This window comes from Asterias rubens, chromosome 20 (genome assembly GCF_902459465.1).
Source record: "Asterias rubens chromosome 20, eAstRub1.3, whole genome shotgun sequence".
Taxonomy (NCBI): domain Eukaryota; kingdom Metazoa; phylum Echinodermata; class Asteroidea; order Forcipulatida; family Asteriidae; genus Asterias; species Asterias rubens.
The window spans coordinates 7,525,603-7,551,360 of NC_047081.1; the positions used below are offsets into that span (position 1 = coordinate 7,525,603).

At 38.6% G+C, this 25,758-nt stretch overlaps 1 protein-coding gene across 1 annotated transcript in view; it reads left to right on the plus strand.

The window, feature by feature from the left end:
* The window catches only part of LOC117303623, a 44,978-nt gene extending 23,974 nt beyond the window's left edge, over positions 1 to 21,004 (plus strand). Inside the window, exons 23-41 of the mRNA XM_033787838.1 lie at positions 39 to 305; positions 869 to 1,135; positions 2,081 to 2,344; positions 3,583 to 3,699; positions 5,495 to 5,770; positions 5,965 to 6,099; positions 6,789 to 7,046; positions 8,109 to 8,221; positions 8,705 to 8,921; positions 10,821 to 10,940; positions 11,601 to 11,734; positions 11,958 to 12,104; positions 12,343 to 12,712; positions 13,371 to 13,573; positions 14,631 to 14,783; positions 16,461 to 16,585; positions 18,120 to 18,403; positions 19,885 to 19,951; positions 20,467 to 21,004. Coding sequence (XP_033643729.1) covers positions 39 to 305; positions 869 to 1,135; positions 2,081 to 2,344; positions 3,583 to 3,699; positions 5,495 to 5,770; positions 5,965 to 6,099; positions 6,789 to 7,046; positions 8,109 to 8,221; positions 8,705 to 8,921; positions 10,821 to 10,940; positions 11,601 to 11,734; positions 11,958 to 12,104; positions 12,343 to 12,712; positions 13,371 to 13,573; positions 14,631 to 14,783; positions 16,461 to 16,585; positions 18,120 to 18,403; positions 19,885 to 19,951; positions 20,467 to 20,986 — 4,037 coding nt within the window. The 3' untranslated portion in view covers positions 20,987 to 21,004. The remainder of the gene's footprint in view (positions 1 to 38; positions 306 to 868; positions 1,136 to 2,080; positions 2,345 to 3,582; positions 3,700 to 5,494; positions 5,771 to 5,964; positions 6,100 to 6,788; positions 7,047 to 8,108; positions 8,222 to 8,704; positions 8,922 to 10,820; positions 10,941 to 11,600; positions 11,735 to 11,957; positions 12,105 to 12,342; positions 12,713 to 13,370; positions 13,574 to 14,630; positions 14,784 to 16,460; positions 16,586 to 18,119; positions 18,404 to 19,884; positions 19,952 to 20,466) is intronic.
* The last annotated feature ends 4,754 nt before the right edge of the window (positions 21,005 to 25,758 follow it).

Sequence of the window (25,758 nt, forward strand, 5' to 3'; positions counted from 1 at the left end):
TTAAATTAAACTGTATCCATCCTTGTTATGTTTTGCAGATATAGCAGAGCCTGTTATTGAATGTCCAACCCATGAGGCTGTTGACGTAACTTCAGGAAAGAACGGCAGTACCATCAACTTAATGGTTACAGCAAATGACATTGTTGATGGACAAGTCAGTGTAACTTGTTACATAATAGATACGTTTGGAATTCAAACTGTGGCTTCGGGATACTTTTTCCAAGTTGGGGACACTACAGTTAGTTGTATCGCGTCTGATGAAGCAGGCAACGTTGCATCGTGTACATTTGACGTCACTGTCTCGGGTAAGTTGTGAAGATATTCAAATTTCCAATCTTCATTTCCTTCTCCTTTTTGGGGGATGGGTTTTAAATTTACGAATTATTGTAGAATGAAGTTTCGAACCTGTCGCTAGTATTTCCTAAACCGAACCACAGCTTTCGTTCAATTGACAGCTTTGCCAGGTATTTATAACCATTTTTGGTTCTGTTTCATTATACCTCACACTTTCAATAAGTTATAAGCATTGTTGTTGTTAGTAAGTTGTTTCTTTTCCTTATTCGTACTTCCCCTATTTGATTGTCTCTTTCTGTCCACATGCTGATATTTGACTGTAAAACACCTTTAATGCCCGGTCCCACTGCAGCGATTACGAGAACGATAACAATAACGACGCCAGGAGAACGCATTGTATTGGTTGAATATGAGCGTATGCGTATTCTGCGTTGAGCAATTCAACCAATAGGTTCTCTTTGCGTCGTGATCGTTATCGTTCTCGTTATCGCTGCAGTGGGGCCGGGCCTTTATTACCTTTTGAGTTGATAACTCTTTGTTTCTAAATGAAAACTTTCCGTTTTTCCCCGTTCAGATAGAGAAATACCAGTCATCGATTGCCCACCCGTTGATTATGTTAACGTAACTAAAGGAACCAATGGAATTACGGTTCCCTTAACGATAACTGCGCATGACATTGTCGACGGTCAACTCAGTACGATATGTTGGGTAGTGGATACGTTTGGAATTGAACCAGTGTCTCCAGCCTACGTCTTTCACGCTGGTGTCACTATGGTAACATGTAACTCGTCCGATTCATCCGGTAACATCGCACTCTGTACCTTTGACGTCACTGTTATAGGCAAGTACAATGTATCAACTGTTTCAGTATTGGTTTATGATGTGTTACACCCTGGTTTGATTTACTCGTTACGAGATACTTGATGCAGATTTACTTCCTTAAACCAAGTTCTAAAAACCGTTTGTATAACTTGTGTGTATTCGTTCAATTCCCTTTACGTTTCCTTGCAAAACGGTTTCCCTTTTAGTAAGACTTGTGTTTGTATGTAGAGAGCTTTATCATGGTAGAGCCATCATGATTTTTTGTTCCCAATGGTATCGATACAATCTACCCGAGGCTAAATAACAATAATAGTGATTAATGATTATTATCTGTTACTATTGTTATTCGATACAAGGAACACGACCACTCATTCCCATATTGGTCAACCAAGGGATAATAATATACAAATTGTGTACAAATATTCAAGTCAAGACAGTCGGAAGCATACCTAGATAATGATTAATGAAAGTTAAAGGCAGTGGACACTATTGGTAATTAATTATCAAAGACTAGCCTTCACAGTTGGTGTGTCTCAACATATGCATAAAATAACAAACCTGTGAAAATTTGAGCTAAATCGGTCACCGAAGTTGCGAGATAATAATGATAGAAAAATAACCCTTGTCACACGAAGTTGTGTACGTTTAGGTGGTTGATTTCGATACCTCAAGTTCTAAATTTGAGGTCTCGAAATCAAATTCGTGGAAAATTACTTCTTTCTCGAAAACTATGGCACTTAAGAGGGAGCCGTTTCTCACAATGATTTTTACCATCAACCTCTCCCCATTTCTCGTCACCAAGAAAGGTTTTATGCTAATAATTATTTTGAGTAATTACCAATAGTGTCCACTGCCTTTAACTAAAACCAACCAATGGATAACTTATTGTGGTATTAATTAACTTTCAAGCCGATCTATAAATCAGTTTGTAAGAATTTAACCCATTTTTTCCCCATGTTTCCAGACAATGAAATTCCTGTTATTGACTGCCCTTCGGGTGTTAATGCTGCTACAAAAACAAATGGAACGACCGCTGAGTTAATGGTTGCTGCATTTGATATTGTCGATGGCCAAGTCGACACGACTTGTTGGATTGGTGAGGCGTCTGTACTCATGAGAACCATATCACCGGCGTACGTTTTCCAACTTGGCGACACATTAGTGACATGTACAGCATCGGATACATCTGGTAACACTGCCACGTGTTCATTTGTGGTAACAATAACAGGTAGGTATTGTTTGCAGCTCTGCATGGTGTGAATAAATAGGAAGAAACTCAAAGTAATTCGTAAACTTGCGGGTACAACCTATTTATTTTTTTATTTTATTTTATTTTATTTTTTTTGGGGGGGAATGACCATCAAATCAAAGTGTAAGTTTTTATATGAAAGTTAACTTGTTATGGAGACGGTGATTGGTAAGGACCACCTGCGAAAGTTTTTGTTCTGAAATGTTCCTGTTGATGTGAAAACAAAAAAAAAACATTTAAATTTTCCTGAGAAATGATTACATTCATCAATCGTGTCTTGGATTTCGGTTTTTGAATGCTGCAGTTTGTAACCGCTGTCGCCTAGCTAAACCTGTTTGTATTCGACGGTTTTTTTTTTTTCACACAACTTTGTCTATCTTTTCTCATCAATTAGAAAAGTTGTTGTTGTATCTTTGCATGACGTTAGAAAAAAAAATCTGCCGTGTGTCTTAACAACAATTTATACACCTTTAAAATGCTTGCTGACTAGAAAATATGTCGGTGTATGGGTACAAAAAAAATAATATTATCTATCCCCGGTGCAAATTTAACATCTTTTATTATCGTTGCGGTACCCGCTGCCAAAACATAGGATTCGAACTGCCTCTAGCTGCCGGGCAACCTCGGTGGTCTAGTTGGTAAGACACTGCTCTAGAATTGCAAGGGTCGTGGGTTCAAATCCCTCCGAGTAACATGCCTGTGATATATTTTTTTTCTCAGGACACGGGAAAGTGGTGAGTATACAGTGCTAACACAACATCGGTGTATGGGTAAAAAAACAATAAATTAATACTCTTTATCCCCGATGCAAATTTGATATCTCTTAATAAAAAATGAATGTTTCTTGGGGAAGATGTTTATATGTATGGATAGCTTATGTACTCAACTTTCATATGAAACCGCCATGTCCGAAATTAATCCATGAATGTGTGAGCACTGCTCACTTTTGTAAAGGATATGAAAGTTAGGTTGCACTGTAATTAGCCTCCCAATATGTGAGAGTTGGGTACTTTGGAGCTTACAAGACTCACTCCAAGACGTCAGCTACTTCTGAGAAGTGCTCACCCAAGCGTGAATTATTTTCGAACTTGTTGGTGTCATATTAACGTTGATTCCATAAGGTATCCATCCATCTAAACCTTTTCCCCAGAATCGTATTGAACTGACTGTATAACACATATTATGCGTATTATGTGTTATTTTTTGTTTTACCTCAGACGAAAATGAGTGTTTAGAAGCTCCCTGCCCAGATAATATTATGTGTGCCAACCTTCTTGATGGATTCACCTGCCTCTGCTCTGCTGGCTATATCTGGAATGGAACTCATTGTGATGGTAAGATACACATTTCCAACAAAGGTAAATGTCGTTGTTTTAGGCAAGCGTACATTTTGGGCATGCGCATATCAGTCGCCCATGAATCAACGCGTGAGGCTTGTTCAAACGCGTATTATTATGGACTCTTGCACTCACACACAAATCAATTGAATCGGTATTGAACGATGCCAAAGAGTGTAATATATCTGGGCCCAATTTCATAGAGCCGCTTAATCCGAAAAAAGTGCTTTAAAATGTTCTGCTTATAGAAAAAGTTGGCAGGATAACAGTCAAAGATTGTACACAAAGCATGCTTTTGGCTGGTAACCTTATTCTGGTAAGCAGAATTGTGTTCAGCTATTTTTTTGTGCGCAAGCATCTCTGTGACATTTTGACCAATATATAACACCAATGCCAACAGAAAACCTTCCCATCTCCTCCGGTGTCGCTCCTTCACACATTGATTGTGATGTCATTTCCGCAAAACTTGCTCAAACAGACATGGGCCCATTTTCACAGAGCTGATAAGCACAACAATTTGCTCACTATGAAGGTTTGCCTATTGGCGTGGGTGTTATTTAACCAGGGTCTAATTTAATTGATGAGGCATACGAGTTAGCTGAGCACATTAAAATTATGCTTACCAGAATTAGATAAAAACAGGATTACCTAACGAACTTCTGCGTGATTTTCAGGATGAGCAAACGTCAAGCAATATGCAACAAGTGGAAATTTTGTTGATAATCTTGTTTTGTATCAAGGAACACATGTCACGCTAAGCAAATGTTTGTGCTTAGCAGCTCTATGAAATTGGGCCCAGAATCCAGACTACACATCAGTACCCTCAATCTTTGATTGACCAATCGGCAGACGGTTAAAAACCGCAAGCACGTTGCATCATAAGTACTCTTCATCATCGCCCTTAAAGCCAGTGGACACTATTGGTAATTGTCAAAAACTAGCCTTCACAGTTGGTGTATCTCAACATATGCATACAATAACAAACCTTTGAAAATATGAGCTCAATCGGTCATCAAAGTTGCGAGATAATAATGAAAGAAAAAACACCCTTGTCACACGAAGTTGTGTGCATTTAGATGGTTGATTTCGAGACCTCAGAGTTCTAAATCTGAGGTCTCGAAATCAAATTCGTGGAAAATTACTTCTTTCTCGAAAACTATGGCACTTCAGAGGGTGCCGTTTCTCACAATGTTTTATTCTATCAACCTCTCCCTATTACTATTTACCAAGTAAGGTTTTATGCTAATAATTATTTTGAGTAATTACCAATAGTGTCCACTGCCTTTAATCGAAGGGAGTAGAATTCCTCTGCAAAATCCTCAATCATCCATGACCTCATTCCGACTTCATTCTTCAGACTTAGGGCCTAAGATCTTCCTCGTAGGACCTGGGTCCAACTCAATCGTTTTAGAACTGGATGGGGCTGTAACACCTCACTCCTCCGCGATATAAAACCTAAATATGTGTCAGAATGGCAGACCACAAACAACAAACAGCATCATCTGTGACTAACCAGACTTTAGAACAAACAGAATGCAAGCAGGGACAGAAAAAGAAAAGGAAAACAAGAGGACACATTCAAATACCAAATAACTTATACAATGTTCACCCTATTTAGATCACGGATAAAAAGAAGAAGATAAGTTGTTGTGTCATAGCGTTTGCTTTGTAACTATTATGTAATACTGTTTCGTTAAAGCTATGCCTGTCTTTGAAATAGTCTCATGTATTTAAAATGTACTTTAGGATCATACTTTTTTATATCAAATATTTCATCCACTTTTCATTTCAGATGTTGATGAATGTATAAATGTGCAATCACCCAGCTGTCCGGTGTTATCCACGTGCGTCAATTCCATGGGTTCATTCCAGTGTCTGTGTCAAGGTGGCTATACATTAACCAGCCAATCGGAAACCGGGTTACTCTTCTGTTTGGATATCGACGAATGTCTGGATGAAGGCTTAGTTGATTGCCATAGCAACGCTGGATGTTTCAACCAACTTGGTGGCTACACATGTTTATGTTTAGAATCACAGGGTTACAGTGGCAACGGAACATTTTGCGCAGGTAACTATCCGCGTAGGCACATGGGGGCCTTTTGGGGCATTTGCTGTGTGAAATCACTCTCTGAATATTTCGTTTGTAATTCTGTATGTTCACTGAACGAAAACTCAGAAAAAAAGTTCAAAATTAGCGTTAGTACAAAATACAAATGTTTAACTCTTGTGTTATTTAGTTGTTCACACTTTCCATTCCCGTAGCATATGACCTGTGTGAAAGCTCGCCATGTTTGAATCAAGGCATCTGCAGCTCCACGCTAGGGACTGGTGTCTACAATTGTGCATGCACGGGTGAATTTACAGGAACCAACTGCGGACTCTATGTTGAACCTTTAGGTAAAAAAAAAATGTCATTATTTTAACCCAAGAGAATGTCTATCACCAATGAATCTGATGTTTGTAATTTTAAAGGCTCTGGACGTGACACGTTTGTAAATATTGTCAAATACCAGCATTGTCATTTGGTATATCACAACGAATGCAATAAAAACACTTCTTATTGTGGTGGTTTAACCATAAATATTTACACATTACTTTTGATATTAATACATGTATTTGTATTGTTTATAATAACACTATAGTACGGTCCCGCGTAATTTTGTTTTTAAAGGTTGTTGAAGGCACTGGACACGTGTGTGTTTATGGTCAAAGACCAGTTTTAACACTTAAGCAGTAGCCCGACCTATGCACAGAACAATAAATCTGTGAACATTGTGCTCAAATGCTCATCGAAGTTGCAAGAAAATAATGACAGCAAAATAATCTTGTTTACACAGCAAGTGTGCTTTCAGATACCTGATAAAGGTTTCAGGCCCAATGTCTCTCTCAGATACCTATATTTGAGTGAGAAATTACCAGTGAGTCCTCTTTCTCAAAAACTACGTTATTTTCTCAAAATACTGTAAACTCACATCAACAGCTAACCAGCTGGAAGTCCTCATTATTCCTTGTTGCCATCTTAACTCATACGTTGTGAGGATCGACAAAATCATTTACTATTTTTTTTTTTTTTTTTTGCAAAACAGGTCAGCCAGCAGTTCTGAAACACCCTCGACCAGATGTCACAGTAAATCAATACGAACCAGTAACGTTGCAGTGTAGTTTTGATAATGTGCAAAGTTTCGCCTGGTCTAGAAATGGCGAGATTATCCCTGGGTCCGCCGGTAAATCATTCCTCACCATTGGTGGGGCTACATTATCTGACAGAGGATATTATAAGTGCATTGGGACCGGTCTTCAAGATGTAGCGATCGAAACAAACTCTTCTCTACTGCTGATTGCAGGTAAACAAAACAAATTATAATAGCCTAGTCAATTAAACCCTAGTTTTTTTGTATACTTTAATTTGCTACATGTTGCAACTCGAGACAACATTTTCCCAAGAAAAATATGTAAAATTGAAACAAGTTGGAACATGTGTCTGCAAAATTGATGCGTATTTATTAGTAGAAGTTCGCATTATCATTGACTGTTTTTTGCATGCAAATGTCAATCTTTGCTGTCACACAGTGAGTTGACATAAGAACGTTTTGAACAGCAAACAAAAACGTTTCAAAAGCCCACCATAGACCTTACTCATGGTGTGGTCACCTTGATTTTACTCAATTCCAACTCATTGTAACCAAACTGAGGCTGGACGAAATAATAGTATGGTGCCATCCACAATGGACGTACCATTTATTACTGTACATGGAAACAGGGAACATGATCAAGATGGTGATAGCGTGATAAAGGTCTAGGGGAGACTTTGGAACGCTAGGTGGCAGCAGACTTACCAGGTAAATTGCCATTGTTTTTTACGTAGTTCTGAGCATGCGCACATTCCCGAGACCAATGGATTTTACCTGGTAAGCCTGCTGCCACCAAGCGTCCAAAAAGTCTCCCATTTGTCTCACTACGCCATCTGTTGAAAAAACTAACTAATATTGTATGTCAATAATAGTATATAAGGGAAACGTTTAGTACCACACCTGTCATGTAACCTGTCTCCCTTTCTTACCACCAGGTGTGTCTTCATTCACAACGTTTAGTACCACACCTGTCATGTAACCTGTCTCCCTTTCTTACCACCAGGTGTGTCTTCATTCACAACGTTTAGTACCACACCTGTCATGTAACCTGTCTCCCTTTCTTACCACCAGGTGTGTCTTCATTCACAACGTTTAGTACCACACCTGTCATGTAACCTGTCTCCCTTTCTTACCACCAGGTGTGTCTTCATTCATAACGTCTAGTACCACACCTGTCATGTAACCTGTCTCCCTTTCTTACCACCAGGTGTGTCTTCATTCACAACGTCTAGTACCACACCTGTCATGTAACCTGTCTCCCTTTCTTACCACCAGGTGTGTCTTCATTCACAACAATTACTAGATATCCAACACTGACATTTAACGAGAGGTTCTCGGATAAAACCTCATCGGAATTCCAACAAGCATCTGCACAAATTACAAGCTTTGTAAGTGTATCATCTCTTTGTAGTATAGAAATTTAGATCAAATAATATATCGGCAACACGAATAATTTTAAATGACGCTCAGAGGGTATTGCTAATAGTGGATAACGATATATTTTCTTATAAACAATAAAACTGTCCATGAAGTTAAATCGTTTCCCTCGTGCTGAACATTTTTCCATTAAATTGACCACTTTGGGTTGACTTTCCATTTCACTTTGAAAAAAAAATATAAAACAACAATAAACTGTAACTTTTTATTTGTGTTTGTTTGTTGTATAATGTTGTATGTTTGTTTGTTATTTTGTTTGTTTGTTAGTTTTTTTTTTTTGGGGGGGTTAGTTTGTCTGTGTGTTTGCTTGTTTTTTTTTTTGTTTTTTTTTTGTGGGGGGGGGGGGGCAGGGTAGGGTGTGGCAGTACCCGCAAAGACAAACCCTATGACCAATATATTCGACTTCAAATGTTCCTTTTCTCTAACAATTGTAGCTCACTGAAGGTGTACAGTCTGCCGTTGCTTCACCGACTGTGGTCGTTGAAGCACTCCAAAGTGGGAGTGTGATTGCCACTTCCAACATTCTTACTCTGGACCAGACTATGACATCTGACCTGGAGAAGCTAAATGCCATCTTGGAGACGTTGTTGGCGCTTGCAATGGCCTCAAATGGATTTCTGGATCCGTCGTCTATATCGATCCAAAGCACGGGTAAGAGTGTAGTAAGCCGTTGAGGGCTATGGCTGAAACATGGTGGATGTTTAGCAACACCCTTTGGCAACAGTCGTAGCCGCCATGTTGGATTTGGCCAAGGTCATGTTATGGATGTATTATAATAGTATTATTCATAAATTCCGCACTCAAGCTGCCTGCCCTACCATTGGCTTGTTGGTGAGGCATTTGCATACTTTGGGTAACCAAAGTAAAATTGTAACAATCCGGGCACATATACATCACACTATTAAATACACTTTAACCAACTCAAATATTGGGCAACTTTTATGAGGAACATCATCATAATTATTAAAGACCTGCTTGAACGAAAAAGTCAAGTCGTGAACTTGAATTCCACTTAAAATGTTTTCGATGAATAAGGAAATCGAGTCATATGATTATAAATAGGTTTCAATTGTGTAAAAAAAAACAATCATTTTGTATGCCCTTGTCCAGAGCTTTTCTGCTAGATTTGCAAAAAGCCCCATTACGTAATCACTCTCAAAACGTCATAAGTAGATAAAGCCGCTTTGTTGCAGCGTGGAAACTCCCACAAATGACGTCAGCGGCATTGTCCTTTTAGTTTTTCAAAAAACCTTTAGGTAGGGGCCTGATTTTTTACTCGATAATTACGAAAGGTTCAGAAGTGTACACATATCAAAATTACATTAAAATGGTGAACAAGTGCATCATAAACAAGTAAAAATACCATTTCTGTTGAAAACATTCCGCTCAGGTAGCTGTTTAAGTTATGTCATACACCCATTTGTTTCAATATACAGAGTTATACTAAAAATGGGGGGAAGTTACAAGCTTTTAACCTCACGTTAACATCGTGTAAAAATCATTTCATTGCGAAAATTGTTAACATCATCACAGCATTATGACGTCTTAATTCGAAGATATCTGCTTACCGGTAGTTGTATTTGACCCTTTGTTTGATAAAGAAAAAAAACAACGTGTGGATTACGCAGACACACTTCGTGTTGATATTCAGCACAAATTTTCGCTCTCTGTTAGAATATTGAACACAACAGAATGTTACACCTTTTCAGCAAAGTGTTAGAGAATGGTAACGTAAGTTTACCCGTTTTCATGAAGATGATCTAATGCAAAAGGAGTACATCACAAAAACTGTTTTACACTAACGTTCCCCTTGAATTCCCTCCTCTTTCCGAAGGCAACTTTGTTATATATGTTAAAGGAACACGTTGCCTTTGATCGGACGAGTTGGTCTATGAAAAGCGTTTGAAACCGTTTGTTATGAAATGCACATGGTTAGAAAGATGTTTTAAAAGTAGAATATAATGATCCACACAAGTATCACTCAAAATGCACGAGTTTCATTTTACGTCGCGAACTAACACGGTCGGCCATTTATGGGAGTCAAAGTTTTGACTCCCATATGGCCGACCGTGTTTGTCGACGAGGTAAAACGAAAACCACGCAATTTCGAGGCATATTTGTGTAGATCATTGTATTCTACTTTTACAACATCTTTCTAACCATATCGATTTTATAACAAACGGTCACAGGACGCTTTTCAAAGACCGACTCGACCGATCCAAGGCAACGTGTTGCTTTAAAGACACTGGACACCGGTAATTGTCAAAGATCAGTCTTCTCACTTGGTGTATCTCAATATAGCCTATAACAACAAACCTATGAAAATTGTTCGTTATACTATATACATGTACATCTCCCCATTACTCGTTACCGAGTCAGGTTTTATGCTAATAATTACTTTGAGCAATTATAGTGTCATCAACTGCCATTAATTATTAGCATGATTGTTTTTAAATCATTTTATCATTACATGTATTTTCCCTTGACCACTTGGCAATGCTGCTTCAAACGTTGTTGTTAACTTTATACTTTGGTGAATTTGTTTTACAGGAAGTTGTGTGGAAACCACGTGGTCGTCAATTTACGGAACGATTACGTTCCCGCCTAGAAAATTGGGAAGTATTGCTGATTCTGAACCAGATCTTCTGTGCCCCGACTACACACTCAATGGTACGTATCATCAGTAAATTGACCGTTAACACTGTAACACGGGTGTGCGGCACCACAATGTAACCCGAGCCCTTAATGTAGCCTGACCTAAATGTAGCCCCAAACATGTACCTAGGTCTGGGCTACATTTAGGTCAGGCTACATTTAGGGCTCGGGCTACATTATGGTGCCGCACACACGGGTCTTCGTTGATAATTTGTACCGTCAAGTCATGACTCGCGTTACGTTAAGTAAATGGAATTAGAAATCTGGTTATTAACTCCCGGACGTTTTTTTTTTTTTTTTTTTTTTGGTGATGTTAGATGTGAAGGTGTGTTCCGATTCTAAATCACTACCGGTGTAATTAAACTGTAGTCTATACTGACTGGAATGATTCGAGCGCTATGGACAAAACTGACTCACGAGGTGCGTTTTTGTTTTGTTTCCGGAGCCGAAGTAAAGGGAAAACAGATCGCTTACCAAGGTTTTAGCCATAATGTAGTGACAGGTGATAGATGATAGGTGTATTTTGATATACATGGATCTACTATTTTTCCTCCATCCTCTGTGATTTAGTATTTTGATTATCTGGGTAATAATATATATCGTTTATGTTATTATCTTGAGACGAGTTGTGTGAAATAAAAGTTGACAGGTTTTGAAATGAATTGTGATTTGTAGCCGGGATGGTCATCGGAACTGCTGTATGTGTTGGCGACGGGTTCTCGGTGGCAAGATGGAGTCCAGCCAACCAGCCTGAGTTAAACTGTGGACGGAACCTAACGACTGATGAAAAACTGGAAATCTTAAACCAGGTATAATTTAGATCAACCTCTCCCCATTACTCGTTACCGAGTGAGGTTTTGTGCTGATAATTATTTTGAGTAATTACCAATAGTGTCCACTGCCTTTAACTACTTATTATTACACACCTGCTTATAATTGTGTGCTGTGTTGTCTTAGCCTTCGAGGAAGACTCTGCTAGGAGCGAAACGCCAGACCATTAATTTGTTTTGAATATACTTTTTCTTCTTCCAGGTCGTTGTTACAGAAACGAATGTAATGGAAGTCGCAACTCAAGTCGTAGCTCTTACGGAGGACGCAGCATCAATGACTGACAATGGCGTCTCGTCTACTGCGGATATCATGGAAAAAGTAGCCAGTGTCGATTCAGTTACTTCAGAGGTAAACAAGTGACGGGAAAACAAACTTATTTTTAGTGTTGTTCTTCGAGGACAAAACTTAAACGCTTGATTAATTTGTAATGCACAGTTCCGTCTTTAAGTGAACGAAGTTAGGTTTAAACAAGTGTTCACGCAGATGCGAGGGCACTTGGCAGAGCAGTGACACGTAAATCTACATATCCCATGTTCTGCTCTGTAATACAATTTTCTTTGTTCAACCCCAACATTTGTACTCGCAGGTAACGGTTACTATTGTGGATGCCGTCGGAAATCTTATCGATGTCAACGACGAAGCCTTGAAACAAGCTGAAGCTACTACAAGAGGTCCGAGCAGGGTCGTCAAAGTCCTGGAAAAACAACTGGAGAATGTGCAAGTCTCCATGAATTCATCTTTCCGTGAAGTACATCCCAACATTGCCGTTGAGGTCCGGAGAGTGGCCGATTCGACCCTCCTGAGCGGGTTGGGGTTTGCGAGTGCAGCTGCATCGTCGGAGGAGGGGAGTTTTGACAACTCCAGCCTGGTGGTCATGGAAGGAAATGAAATGAGCAACCACGATGAGATGACAGCTGTGCTTATTCTTCCTCCTGAAGTCAATATCTTAGCGCGAGGTTTGTCCTAGTTTTGATTTCGGTCCTTTGTATACAATGTTATGTACTGAGCTCTGGAAATGCCATCTAAAAATAGTTTGCGGGAAAGTTTCCCCTGAGTTTATCATCTGCTGTTAACAGTGCCACGTAAACTCAACTGTTGTACTTGAATGTCGTTGCTATTAACAGAAGTATGGACATACATTTTTTTACCAGTGAATTGAATTTAATTTAATTTGCATTGGATAAAACATGTCAGTATAAATAGTGGGTGACAAAATTCAGCTATACAGTCGTTTTTTGGCAGTAACATCAGGTTTCACTGAACATGAACACAGCAAATACATGTACATTTGGAAAGCATGTCAAATTTGTATTACGGGTGCACAGTGTTATAAAAGCCTATCTATTGTTTAACCTCTAAAGGAACATTACATAATTGTTTTTCTTTCTTTTTTCTTTTATTTTCGACGTCATGCAAAAATAATGTGTAATCGCGGTTTGACTATTTTTATCTTAACCCAGATGACCGATCGATCTCAAACCTCTACTTGTTTTTCAGTTAACGTGTATGCTGGATGTTACAAGAAGTACTCACACTGCCAGCAACTGTTTTTTTTTTGCGGAACCACTTTCTGTAATGTTCCTTTATAATGTGTTTGTCTTTGAACATTTTCAGATGACGAGGATGAGGGAACTCGTGTTTCTTTCACCGTCTTCAGAAAAAGAAACTTATTCCAGTCAAGTAGGCTTACAGACTTCAACCAAAATGAAAACAATTTCAACCGCACGATTAACACTCGTGTCATGTCGGCCACTGTGGGAACTCAACCGATCAGGAACCTCAACGAACCGGTGACAATAATACTAAACAGGCTCGATGTAAGTCAATTATGAAACATTGTCAGTATATTATATATTATATTATTATCGGTGTATGGGTAAAAACCAAAATTAATATTCTTTATCCCCGATGCAAATTTAACATCTATTATATCGTTGCGGTACCCGCTGCCAAAACATAGGATTCGGACTGCCTGTAGCTGCCGGGCAACCTCGGTAGTCTAGTTGGTAAGACACTGCTCTGGAATCCCAAGGGTCGTGGGTTCGAATCCCACCCGAGTAACATGCCTGTGATATTTTTTTCACAGGACTCGGGAAAGTACCGAGTATACAGTGCTAAACACATCGGTGTATGGGTAAAAAACAAAATGAATATTTTTTATCTCCGATGCAAATTTAACATCTAGTATTATCATTATAATTATCATTAGTACTATTAATTGGTTATCATTATTTTTATCATTTTCATAATTATTATTCAATATCGTTATCGTTATCATTATCGTTATCGCTTGAATATCGTTATCGTTATATACCTATACCCATGCCTCAACTTGTGTAGTGTGTCCGTCAATGCTTGATCGCGTGATTATCAAGCCACCGCCACCAAATTGAGAAAGAAGCCATTGGAATACAAAATATGAATTATAAAACTCGCAGTCTACAAAGAATATTCTCTACGTGACAGATATATGGAAACAAATGTGTAATGATTAAACATTTGCGAAAACTCGTTGCGATGGAACTGGACACAGTTTAGTATAGGGGTGTAGAGCAATGTATTCAATTATGTTTTGAACGTTTCCAGAGAAACAATTTTTACTGATAACAGTGCCTATTTTTTGTTTTCCAAAGCCAAGTTCCAATGAGTGAAAAGGGCCGGTCAATAATTTAGTTCCAACATTGTCTAATGCCGATTTCAAGTTGTTTTAAAATTAAATCAGACAAAGTTCACTGGTTTCTCAAACATGGCAGTATTTCGGATCCAAACAAAATTAAGTTCTCATAATTTGAGACTATAAATCCACGTTTTATTGTTTTAAAATCAATCGGTATTCTAAACGACATTATTCCATTGGTTTGTTTTCCTTCTCAGAACGGGTCCTTTGTGAACAACACGGCTTGTGTTTTCTGGGATTTCGATTTTGGAATCTGGTCATCCGAAGGATGTACATTGCGTGAGAACTACGGGACAGACCAACAGGTTGCTTGCAGGTGCGATCATCTCACCAACTTTGCAGCTCTCATGGTAAGGCGAACCATTGACATTCTGTGAGATAAAGTTAGAGACGACACGGACACCAAGGATTTTTATTATTGGTTAAAGGCAGTGGACACTATTGGTAATTGTCAAGATCCAGTATTCTCTCTTGGTGTATCTCAACACGTACATAACATAACAAACCTGTGAAAATTTGAGCTCGATTGGTCGTCGGAGTTGCGAGATAACTATGAAAGAAAAAACATCCTTGTCACACGAAGTTGTGTACTTTCAGATGCTTGATTTCGAGACCTCAAGTTCTAAACTTGAGGTCTCGAAATCAAATTCGTGGAAAATTACTTCTTTATCGAAAACTACATCTCTTCAGAGGGAGCCGTTTCTCACAAGGTTTTATACCTCTCCCTGTTACTACTTACCAATTAAGGTTGTATGCTAACAATTATTTTGAGTAACAACCAATAGTGTCCACTGCCTTTAAGGGTGCCCTATGAGGAATTTGCAAATCTCTACTGGACAATTTCAAGGGCACCACTGCAATGGTCAGGCGGCTTGGAAACAATAATTGCTTTCGTTGCCTCCGTGAAGTATCAGGCCTGATATTGTCAACGAGATTTAAACAAATCTCGGAATTTCGTTAGGGGCAAAGAAAAACGTAAATGAATGTTTAAATTAATAGGAGACTTTGGAACCTTGTGTGGCAGCAGAATGGACCCTTCCCATGAAATATGCTAATCACATTCACGCATGCGTACAGACCTTGTTGGTTGGCAAACGCCATAGAGTTGTGCACTAAGCAGACGCGCAATCGCATCTGCGTCACGCACCATTAGCCGTGTACAAAACAGCGCGTTGTTCCCTCAATTTGCCAACCAAAACGTTAATGCGCACGCGCTATGTGTAATTTACATATTTCATGGGAAGGGTCTACCAGACAGATTTCCATTGTTTTGCATAGTTCTGAGCATGCCAGCAATCGTGTAAACAATAGATCTGGTAAGTCTGCTGTCACATCGTTAATATTCATTATTTTTATGAGTTTTAGTATTCGATATATAAATTGTAGGATTTAATCATTTCTTTGATAATTTAGATTACACAATGTGTCTGTTCTTAAAAGCAGTCAGTGGTGGGTCTAAACAAAACTATAAAAAAGCAAGTGCGTCTGTTTTCTTAAAGTTTTAGTATATTACCAATCCGCACTATAGTAACATCCTACATAGCGTCTATGTACTTTTTGTAGAACAAAAAAAAAAACACAATGTCCACAGATTTACATTAAAATTAAACAAATTGAATAATATTGATAGTAGAAAGCTTCCCTAAAAATATTTCACGCTGGAGTGCTGTAGTTTTTGAGACATGAGTTAAACAATGTCATTAAAATAATTTTCGTCTCAGTGATCATGAGACGAAAATTATTTTAGCATGTAAAAACGTATTTTCATGACATTGTTTTACCCATTTTTTTAAAACCTACAGCACCCCAGCAAATAATTGTTTTAAGTTGTGCTTTATCAATATCTTCAAACGGTGTAAGTTTAATGTTAATCAGCGGACATTGTGTTTTGTGTGACAAAAAGTACCCAAATCCTTTTAAGCCACCACTGTTCTGTTCAATGAGGTGTTGTGTTTCTGGAATACATTTTGTTTTCTAACATACTATTTTGTTATTGTAACAACTATTTACGGGTTAATAATTCACAGGATATTTATCCAGAGTCTTCGTTGACCGAGACGCAAGAGTTTATTCTCAAGTTACTCAGCCTTATTGGGTGTGGAATGTCCATCCTTGGTCTGAGTGTTACCATGGTTACCTACATCAGTCACAGGTAATTTATTGAGGCCATGTGTGTCTTCATATATGTTTAGGCTAGATTTTACTTAGCACTGAGAATTATCTAAAAGATGAGTAGTCGGTATTAAAGGGAAGGTACACCTTTGGTAATTGTCGAAGACCAGTCTTCTCACTTGGCGTATCCCATCATGACCATAAAATAACAAGCCTGTGAACATTCGGGCTCAATTGGTCATCGAAGTTGCGAGAAAATGATAAAAGAAAAAATACCCTTGTTGGACGAAATTGTGTGCTTTCAGATAAGAACACAAGACTTCTAGCTCGAAGTCTTTTATTATTTTAGTGAGAAATTACCTCTTTCTCAAAAACTACGTTATTTCAGAGGGAGTCGTTTCCCACAATGTTTTATACTATCAACAGCTCTCCAATGCTTGTTACCAAGTCAGTTTTTAAGTTAATACATGTACTTGTTTTGAGTAATCACCAAACGTGTACCTTCCCTTTTAGCGTGGTGTAACTAGTATTGTGGCATCATATTTTGCTCAACAAGAAAACACAAATCGCACTTCAATAACCAACTAAGCTCTACGGGTGAAATGGACCACTAATTCATCTTTAGTCAGCCTCTGTCCTTTATACAAGCATGTTCAATGTAAATGTGCCACAAATGTGCCCCACCTGGTTCATCCCACCAAGAGGTTTGAGCTTGAAACTAGACTTGCTGCTTCTTCTCACCCTTACACTCTTGATCTGGGTCCAACTTCATAGAGCTGCTAAGCACAAACATTTGCTTAGCATAAAATGTTTGTATTGATAAAAACAGGATTTCCCAACCAAATGTCTACGTGATTTTCAAAATAACCACACAGTAGCTGAATAGGAAATGCAACAAAATGGTAATTTGGTTGGTAATCCTGTTTTTACCAAGGAAGAAATTTCATGCTAAGCAATTTGTTGTGCTTAGCAGCTCTATGAAATTGGGCCCTGCTGAGATGTAGACAAAGGGAACAAGTCCAGCAGCTAGCGTCAGCCTACTGCATCTCTTTGGAACTACTTGCCTTAATATCAACTCATACCTTTAGCTCCCCATAGTAATTTTCATCGTGTTTTCTTCTAGTAACTCCGTACCAAAAGTATGTCAAGCCTAGTTGGGTCAGAACTTGCATTAAAGGCAGTGGACACTATTGGTAATTACTGAATATAATATTAGCACAACACCTTAGGTACGAGTAATGGGGAGAGGTTGGTATTATTATACAAATATTGTGAGAAACGGCTCCCTCTGAAGTGACGTAGTTTTTGAGAAAGACGTAATTTTTCGCGGATTTGATTTCGAGACCTCAGATTTAGATTTTGAGGTCTCGATATCAAGCATCTGAACGCAAACAACTTTTTTTTCTTTCATTATTATGTCGCAACTTCGACGACCAATTGAGCTCAAACTTTCAAAGGTTTGTTATTTTATGCATATGTTGAGATACACCAAGTAAGAAGACTGGTCTTTGACAATTACCAGTAGTGTCCAGTGTCTTTAACCATGTATTTTGTATTCCTTTGTCAACTTTCAGGAAACTTCGTGAGAAGAGCCCAAACCAGATCCTTCTTAATCTCTGCTCATCTCTGTTGGGTTTATACATCACCTTCGTAGTTGCCACGGTTTTGGATTCACAACAAGGCGTGGCCGAGGTAGACGTGTTACCATGCTGTATTCTCGCTGGTCTCCTGCATTACTTCACTCTGACGTCACTATGTTGGATGGGCGTGGAAGGGTTCAACATGTACCTACTTTTCATAAGAATAGTCAATGTATACATCCCAAAATTCATGTTGAAAGCAGCCCTCGTAGCTTGGGGTAAGTAAAGTTGTAAATTGTAATAAAGTAGCACACGATATAACAATGGCCATCGGTTATGGTATCGTTGGATTCAGATCATTTAACAAGCTTCTTAAAACACAAATGTTTTTCTTTGTTCATGTTTGGAGTGTAAAAGTCACGTTTGATCATTCACATGAGCACTTTCCTAAATGACACAATTTTGTATGTGCATGATAATAATGATATTGCCATGACACACAATTACTTATCACATGATTTTAACATTTTTTTTTGTTAAAGATTCCTGTCCGAAAAACAAGGATCCTAGTTATTGTTTAACAAGGGTAGCTTTCACACGACTGTATTTTCTATTTGTCTAATGTTGATGTGATTTAGTAGATGTGTCCTATAGTGAAAGAAATTATCTCGTGTGAAAGCACCTCTGCAAGACTACATCCCTTTTTTTTTTAAAGCCATTATACACTTCCGGTTTCAGAAAAAAAAGTTCACAGATGTACAAATAACTTACAGGGTTTACGCAAGGTAATGGTGAAAAAATTCTCTTGAAATATTGTTCCATGAGATGCTTTACTTTTTGAGAAAACATTAAAACAATATCAATTCTCGATATCGAGAATAACGGATTTATTTTAAACACATGTCATGACACGGTGAAACGTGCGGAAACAAGGGTGGGTTTTCCGTTATTTTCTCCCGACTCCAACGACCGCTTGAGCCTAAATTATCACAGGTTTGTTATTTGTATATAGAAGTTGTGATACTCGAAGTGTGGGCCTTGGACAATACTGTTTACCGAAAGCTTTGTTCAATGGCTTTAAGAGTCGTTTCTCTGTAGGTCGTCTGTGCGGCACCTAAATGTAGCCCGAGCCCTAAATGTAGCCTGATCTAAATGTAGACCCAAACATTTAGGTGCCGCACAGTCGTCACATCAGTTTTCAACTCAGTACAAGTCGATATTTGGACAAGCTGGCATGTATATATACACCCTGTTCGCCTTGGATCGAAGACGATACCACAGATTCTCAGACTTCACGAATACTGTCATAAATGATAGCATTATTTTCGAGTTGGTGGTGTTTCTCAGAAAATTACGTTGACAACTTTGCCATTATGTTCTTATTAATTTTTAGTAAACCACAAGTGCCCCGCTGCCGCTTCCCTGGTCGATTCGTAAACTTTAAGTGTAATCCATGGCTGATGGCCATCTTGATTTACTCCATTCCAAGTAACCAAACTGACTACGAAATAACAGTCTGGTGAATGTTTAGCATTCATTACTGTTATAAAAACAGGCAGCATGACCAAGATGGTGACATCGTGATTGAGGTATATAGGCAATCATAAGTTGAATGGCTTCTGACTGAAGACATTGACAAAATGGAGAGATAAGCTGGCATTGCGCCGGCACGTCATACAGGTCGCAAGTTTCAAATTCCACTCTAGTCATGTTTTCTCTATTTAATCCAAATTATTAAAACATTCAACTTTTGTTGCAGGTGTCCCGATGCTGATCGTATCTATCACTGTTGGAGTAACCAGAGAGGACTATGTCGAAACAGACTTGTAAGTTAAACTTTAGATCTGTTTTGGGGCAGCTTTTCATGTTTAGTTTAATATTGTTTTAAATTAATCTATGGATAAAATTAAATGCACGGGAAACCCTTGGCTATTGTCGAAAACCAGTATGGTCACTTGGTGTATTCCAACATATGCATCAAATAACAATTCTGTGAAAAGTTTGACTAAATTAATTATTCATCTCAGTGGCAAGACAATAATGGAAGAAAACAACCCTAATTATTGCACAAAATGATGTGTGTGCTTTCAGATGTCTAAAGGCTTCAAAGTTTAGACCTGAAGTATTTTAATGTTTGACTGAGAAAAAACTATGTTACTTCAGAGGGAGCTATTTTCACAATGTTTCAAGAGCTATCCATTGCTCATTGCCAAGTAAGTTTTTATGCTAACAGTTATTTTTAGCAATAGTGTTCAGTGCCTATAATGGTCACGAATAGTTTATATTCTTCATCCCCGATGCAAAACGAAAATAAATTAAATATATTTGTGTTGTTTCTCAGTTGTTTCTTAAAGACTACCCCGATGATTGCTTCTCTCCTGGTCCCAATTGGACTCATCATCGTCTTCAACCTCGTCATCTTTTCCATGGTCGTCCGGAAATTTATCATCACAACGTCAGACAAATCAGCTCTAAGGACCAGTGAGAAGCGACTCTCGAAGCGCAAACTGCACAAGCAGCGTTTACAGAACGCCCTCACCGTCATGACCCTGATAGGATTAACGTGGTCAATAGGATATCTTAATCTCGTCCAACCAATCAGCTTCCCCATCCAGCTAATCTTCTGTCTACTCAATACACTGCAAGGATATTTCATCTTCATGCTGTACGGTGTACGCCAACCCGAAGTCCGGAGACACTGGAAGCACTGTTGTGCGCTTCAGCCATCGAACTCGTGGTCCGGTAGGACTTATTCAGACCAACAATCGTCATCAGCTAAAACACAACTAAGGACACCATTTGACCCTAAGAGTGTACCCCAGCCAACATCGCAGATATATCGTAGAGGCTTTCATAATTAAAGGAAGTAGATTGTTGCCAAAAATAACTGAAACTACTCAATCTTGATGCAGCACGGTAACCTATAATAGTTACTGTAACTGGCTCTTTAAAGGCAGTGGACACTATTGGTAATTACTCTAAATAATTATTAGCATAAAACCTTTCTTGGTAACGAGTAATGGGGAGAGGTTGATGGTATAAAACATTGTGAGAAACGGCACCCTCTGAAAAACTAAATTTTTCACAGTGCTGACACACATCGGTGCATAAGTAAAAACAAAAAAGTAATGATCTATTATAGTTGGTATTTGTGTACTTAAAATTATTTGGTATTTTCAAGTATTTAACATTTACTAGTAGTTTGTTCGTTACCATTTTTTTTTTTTTCATTGTGTTTCTTTTGAATATTTGTTATTGTTGATGTTCAGACGAGGGCTGGCTGGACCAGTGATCGATGATTAGTATTGTATGGCTATATTTCTTTTGTATTGTAATTCAGTAACTTTTAAAGGCAGTGGACACTATTGGTAATTACTCAAAATAATTATTAGCATAAAACCTTACTTGGTAACGAGTAACGGAGAGAGGTTGATGGTATGAAACATTGTGAGAAACGGCTCCCTCTGAAGTGCCATAGTTTTCGAGAAAGAAGTAATTTTCCACGAATTTGATTTCGAGACCTCAGATTTAGAACTTGAGGTCTCGAAATCAACCATCTAAACGCACACAACTTTGTGTGACATGGGTGTTTTTTCTTTCATTATTATCTTGCAACTTCGATGACCGATTGATCTCAAATTTTCTCATGTTTGTTATTTTATGTTTATGATGAGATACACCAAGTGAGAAGACTGGTCTTTGACAATTACCAATAGTGTCCACTGTCTTGAACTTGGTGTCGAAGACAAACATATTGACCAGAGCGGGATTTGGACCATCGTCCTCCAGCTCCAATCCCACTCAGGCCAATTTGATGTCTTCGTTCTCCCAAAATTATTTCACAAGTGTTCTTTTTGTGTAGGCGCCTTGATCGGTTTTCTGGAGAAGTGCGCAATAATCCATTATTATTATTATTGAAATATTATACCCAGTCAGAGTCAGTATTTCTTGTCGTTTACTTTTCGTAACTTTTTACAACCATAACTTGTTTACACATGCCGTCTGTTTTTGTGCATGACGCTCTCTTGTCGTTATTAATGCGACCCTTGCTGCAATTTATATTATTCATGATTAGTATTATAATTATTTGCCGAATGTATTTAGCCCTATAACTTCAGTTTAATTGATTCGTAAAGGGCAAAACTTGATTTTTCCTTTGTTTATTTCCTTCTCAATATTACATGTTCACATTGGTTGACTTGTGTTAACCTAAGTGATTGAACAATTAAAGTTATCGTTCGAAAGAAGAACAAGTAAAGCAGTTCGATTGTTTTGGTAAAAGAGTGCCAGGTCATTAACAAATTGTCATCCACGCCGCTATTTCGGGGACCGCCCCCCCCCCCCCCCCAATTTACAATAAACAATGTTTAGGAGTGGTAATGAGCAGATTGCAGATTCGCAAACATTGACTATGACAAATAACATGACCTCTGTCAATATGTTTTTACATGACACTGTTTGTCCGCTAGGGTTGCAAATTGTACTGCTTCCCCTAAATCCCCTCAATTTATTTCGCCTTTTGGTTTCTGAAGGTCATAATTATGCTTTCCCTCCGTCACTCTCAAAAACTAAATACTTTAGTATACAGAACGTAAATTAAAAGTTTATGAAAATTAAAGTAAATTTTGTGCAGAAAGTTAGTCGGAGTGAAGACCAGGCATTTAGGAGACTCAAAGTCTAGTCGAAACCAGCGTGGTGATCACCCATAAGAACCTTTAAGGGGTGGCTATTTCCGATCCCTCCTTTACTTTCCCAACCTGAATAATCACCCTTTCCTAGTTTGGGGGGAGACATGACGGACCCCAATCACTTACTGGTGCCAGCAGTAAAAGTCATGTCCCTTTGGTACGGGAATAGGATTCGAACCGGATGTCCCAGCTCTGGAAAGCCCGCAATTAAACTATCCAGTGCACCGTTGCCAGTGCCCGTTGGTGTTTGAAGCTGGTTTTTATAAGCAAAATATACAGAAAAGAAACACAACCGGGTATTGACATCAGGTCTCGGAGCTTCGAGCTAATTCGCACCTCATGTAGCTACGGCGCGATCTGGCTGTAAATGATAAAAATAAAATAATAATATACTTGAACAAAATTTCAATACCAAACCAACCTAAACACGCAACTATAGACAAAAAAATACAAGTGGGGGTTGTTAACCCCCACCCATGGTTTATAATGTGAAGTATTAAAAGGTTTGTTATCGTGGAAGCAGTTTTAAATTGTACAAATTGACCAAATAAATCTTGAGAAATCGAAAAGGTAACGGTGGGACTTTCTCTCTGCTCTTCAACGTTTTATGAAGCCCCATTATAGTGCCACTTGACAAGTGCATATATGTTTCACTGAATGAGATGTATTTCACAGCACCGCCACTTATTATCTTGCGGTCGCCACTTATTATCTTGCGGCCGCAACTTAGTATCTTGCGGCCGCAACTTAGTATCTTGCGGCCGCCACTTATTGTCTCGAGGCCGCCACTTAGTATCTTGCGGCCGCCACTTTTTATCTAGCGGCCGCCACTTAGGCCTAAATGATTTGTAAACATTCCCCTTACGCGAAATGCCATGGTTTCATCATTTACTCCCGAACGTTGCAACTTAAACAAATTGACACACTTGACCAGCAACTCCAGAAAGAAGGTTAGTTATTTCTTTCGAGTAGGTCTACGCCATCAGTTCGAAAGTCGCCTTTAATAATGACGTATAAAAACAGGACCGATACCGTAGGATATCATTGCATTATTTTTCACTTATTCTTAAGAAGCGAACCGTAGCCTGTATGGTAAGTGTTGGGCTTTCATTGGTAAAGTCCCGAGTTCAATTCCCGCTGCCACCAGTATTTTTTCTTTTTCTAAGTGATAATACAATTCATTATTTAAGTAGTGTTTAAAATCACCTCCTAACACCAACGGGCACTGTGGCGACACAGTGCACTGGATCGTTCGCTTGCGTGCGTTCCAGAGCTGGGAGACCCGGTTCGAATCCCGCCCCGTACCAAAGGGACATGACTTTTACTGCTGGCACCAGTAAGTGATTGGGGTCCGTCATGTCTCTCCCCAAATTAGGGTAGGATGATTATTCCGGGTCGGAAAGTAAAGGAGGGGCCGGGACTAGCCATCCCTGAAGGGTTCTAATGGGTGATCACCACGCTGGTTTCGATCAGACTTTGAGTCCCCTGAATGCCTGGTCGTCACTCTGACTAACTTTCTGCACAAATTTGTTTTAACTTCAAAATGCTTTTAAACATATTGACTGTTTATTATTTTAAGGTTTCCTTTCCGCTTATTTTAATGCCAGGCGGTCGTAACAATTTCAAGGCTGAAAACAACTAATGAAAAGATGTGTTTGAAAATGTTGCCGAATTCTTTATTTTACCAATTCACGTGGTATTTGAGGGGAGCCATAAATAGGGTCCGAGGAGACAAACATTATTTCCTTGAGTCAACTTTTATCCGTAAGCTTCAATATGAAGAACATTGAAGTTCCAACAACCCCGTAAAAAATGCAAGGCTTACCCCTTGCGATTTTATCAAATTTTAGCACAGATTCATAAAAAATGCAAGGCTTACCCTTTGCGATTTTATCAAATGTTAGCCCAGATTTATCAAAAATGCAAGGCTAACCCTTTGCGATTTTATCAAGTTTGTCATCAAAAATGCAAGGCTTACCCCTTTCGATTTTATCTTTTTTAGCCCAGATTTATTAAAAATGCAAGGCTTACCCTTTGCGATTTTATCAAATGTTAGCCCAGATTCATCAAAAATGCAAGGCTTACCCCTTGCGATTTTATCAAATGTTAGCACAGATTCATAAAAAATGCAAGGCTTACCCTTTGCGATTTTATCAAATGTTAGCCCAGATTTATCAAAAATGCAAGGCTAACCCTTTGCGATTTTATCAAGTTTGTCATCAAAATGCAAGGCTTACCCCTTTCGATTTTATCTTTTTTAGCCCAGATTTATTAAAAATGCAAGGCTTACCCTTTGCGATTTTATCAAATGTTAGCCCAGATTCATCAAAATGCAAGGCTTACCCCCTTGCGATTTTATCTAATTTTAGCCCAGATTCATCAAAATGCAAGGCTTACCCCTTGCGATTTTATCTAATTTTCGCCCAGATTCGTCAAAAATGCAAGGCTTACCCCTTGCGATTTTATGTAATTATAGCCCAGATTCTTCAAAAACGCAAGGCTTACCCCTTGCGATTTTATCTAATTTTAGCCCAGATTCATCAAAAATGCAAGGCTTACCCCTTGCGATTTAATCAAATTCGTCATCAAAATGCAAAGCTTACCCCTTGCGATTTTATCTAACTTTCGCCCAGATTCGTCAAAAATGCAAGGCTTACCCCTTGCGATTTTATGTAATTATAGACCAGATTCTTCAAAAACGCAAGGCTTACCCCTTGCGATTTTATCTAATTTTAGCCCAGATTCATCAAAAATGCAAGGCTTACCCCTTGCGATTTTATCAAATTCGTCATCAAAAATGCAAAGCTTACCCCTTGCGATTTTATCTAATTTTTGCCCAGATTCGTCAAAAATGCAAAGCTTACCCCTTGCGATTTTATGTAATTTTCGGCCAGATTCGTCAAAAATGCAAGGCTTACCCCTTGCGATTTTATCAAATTTGTCAT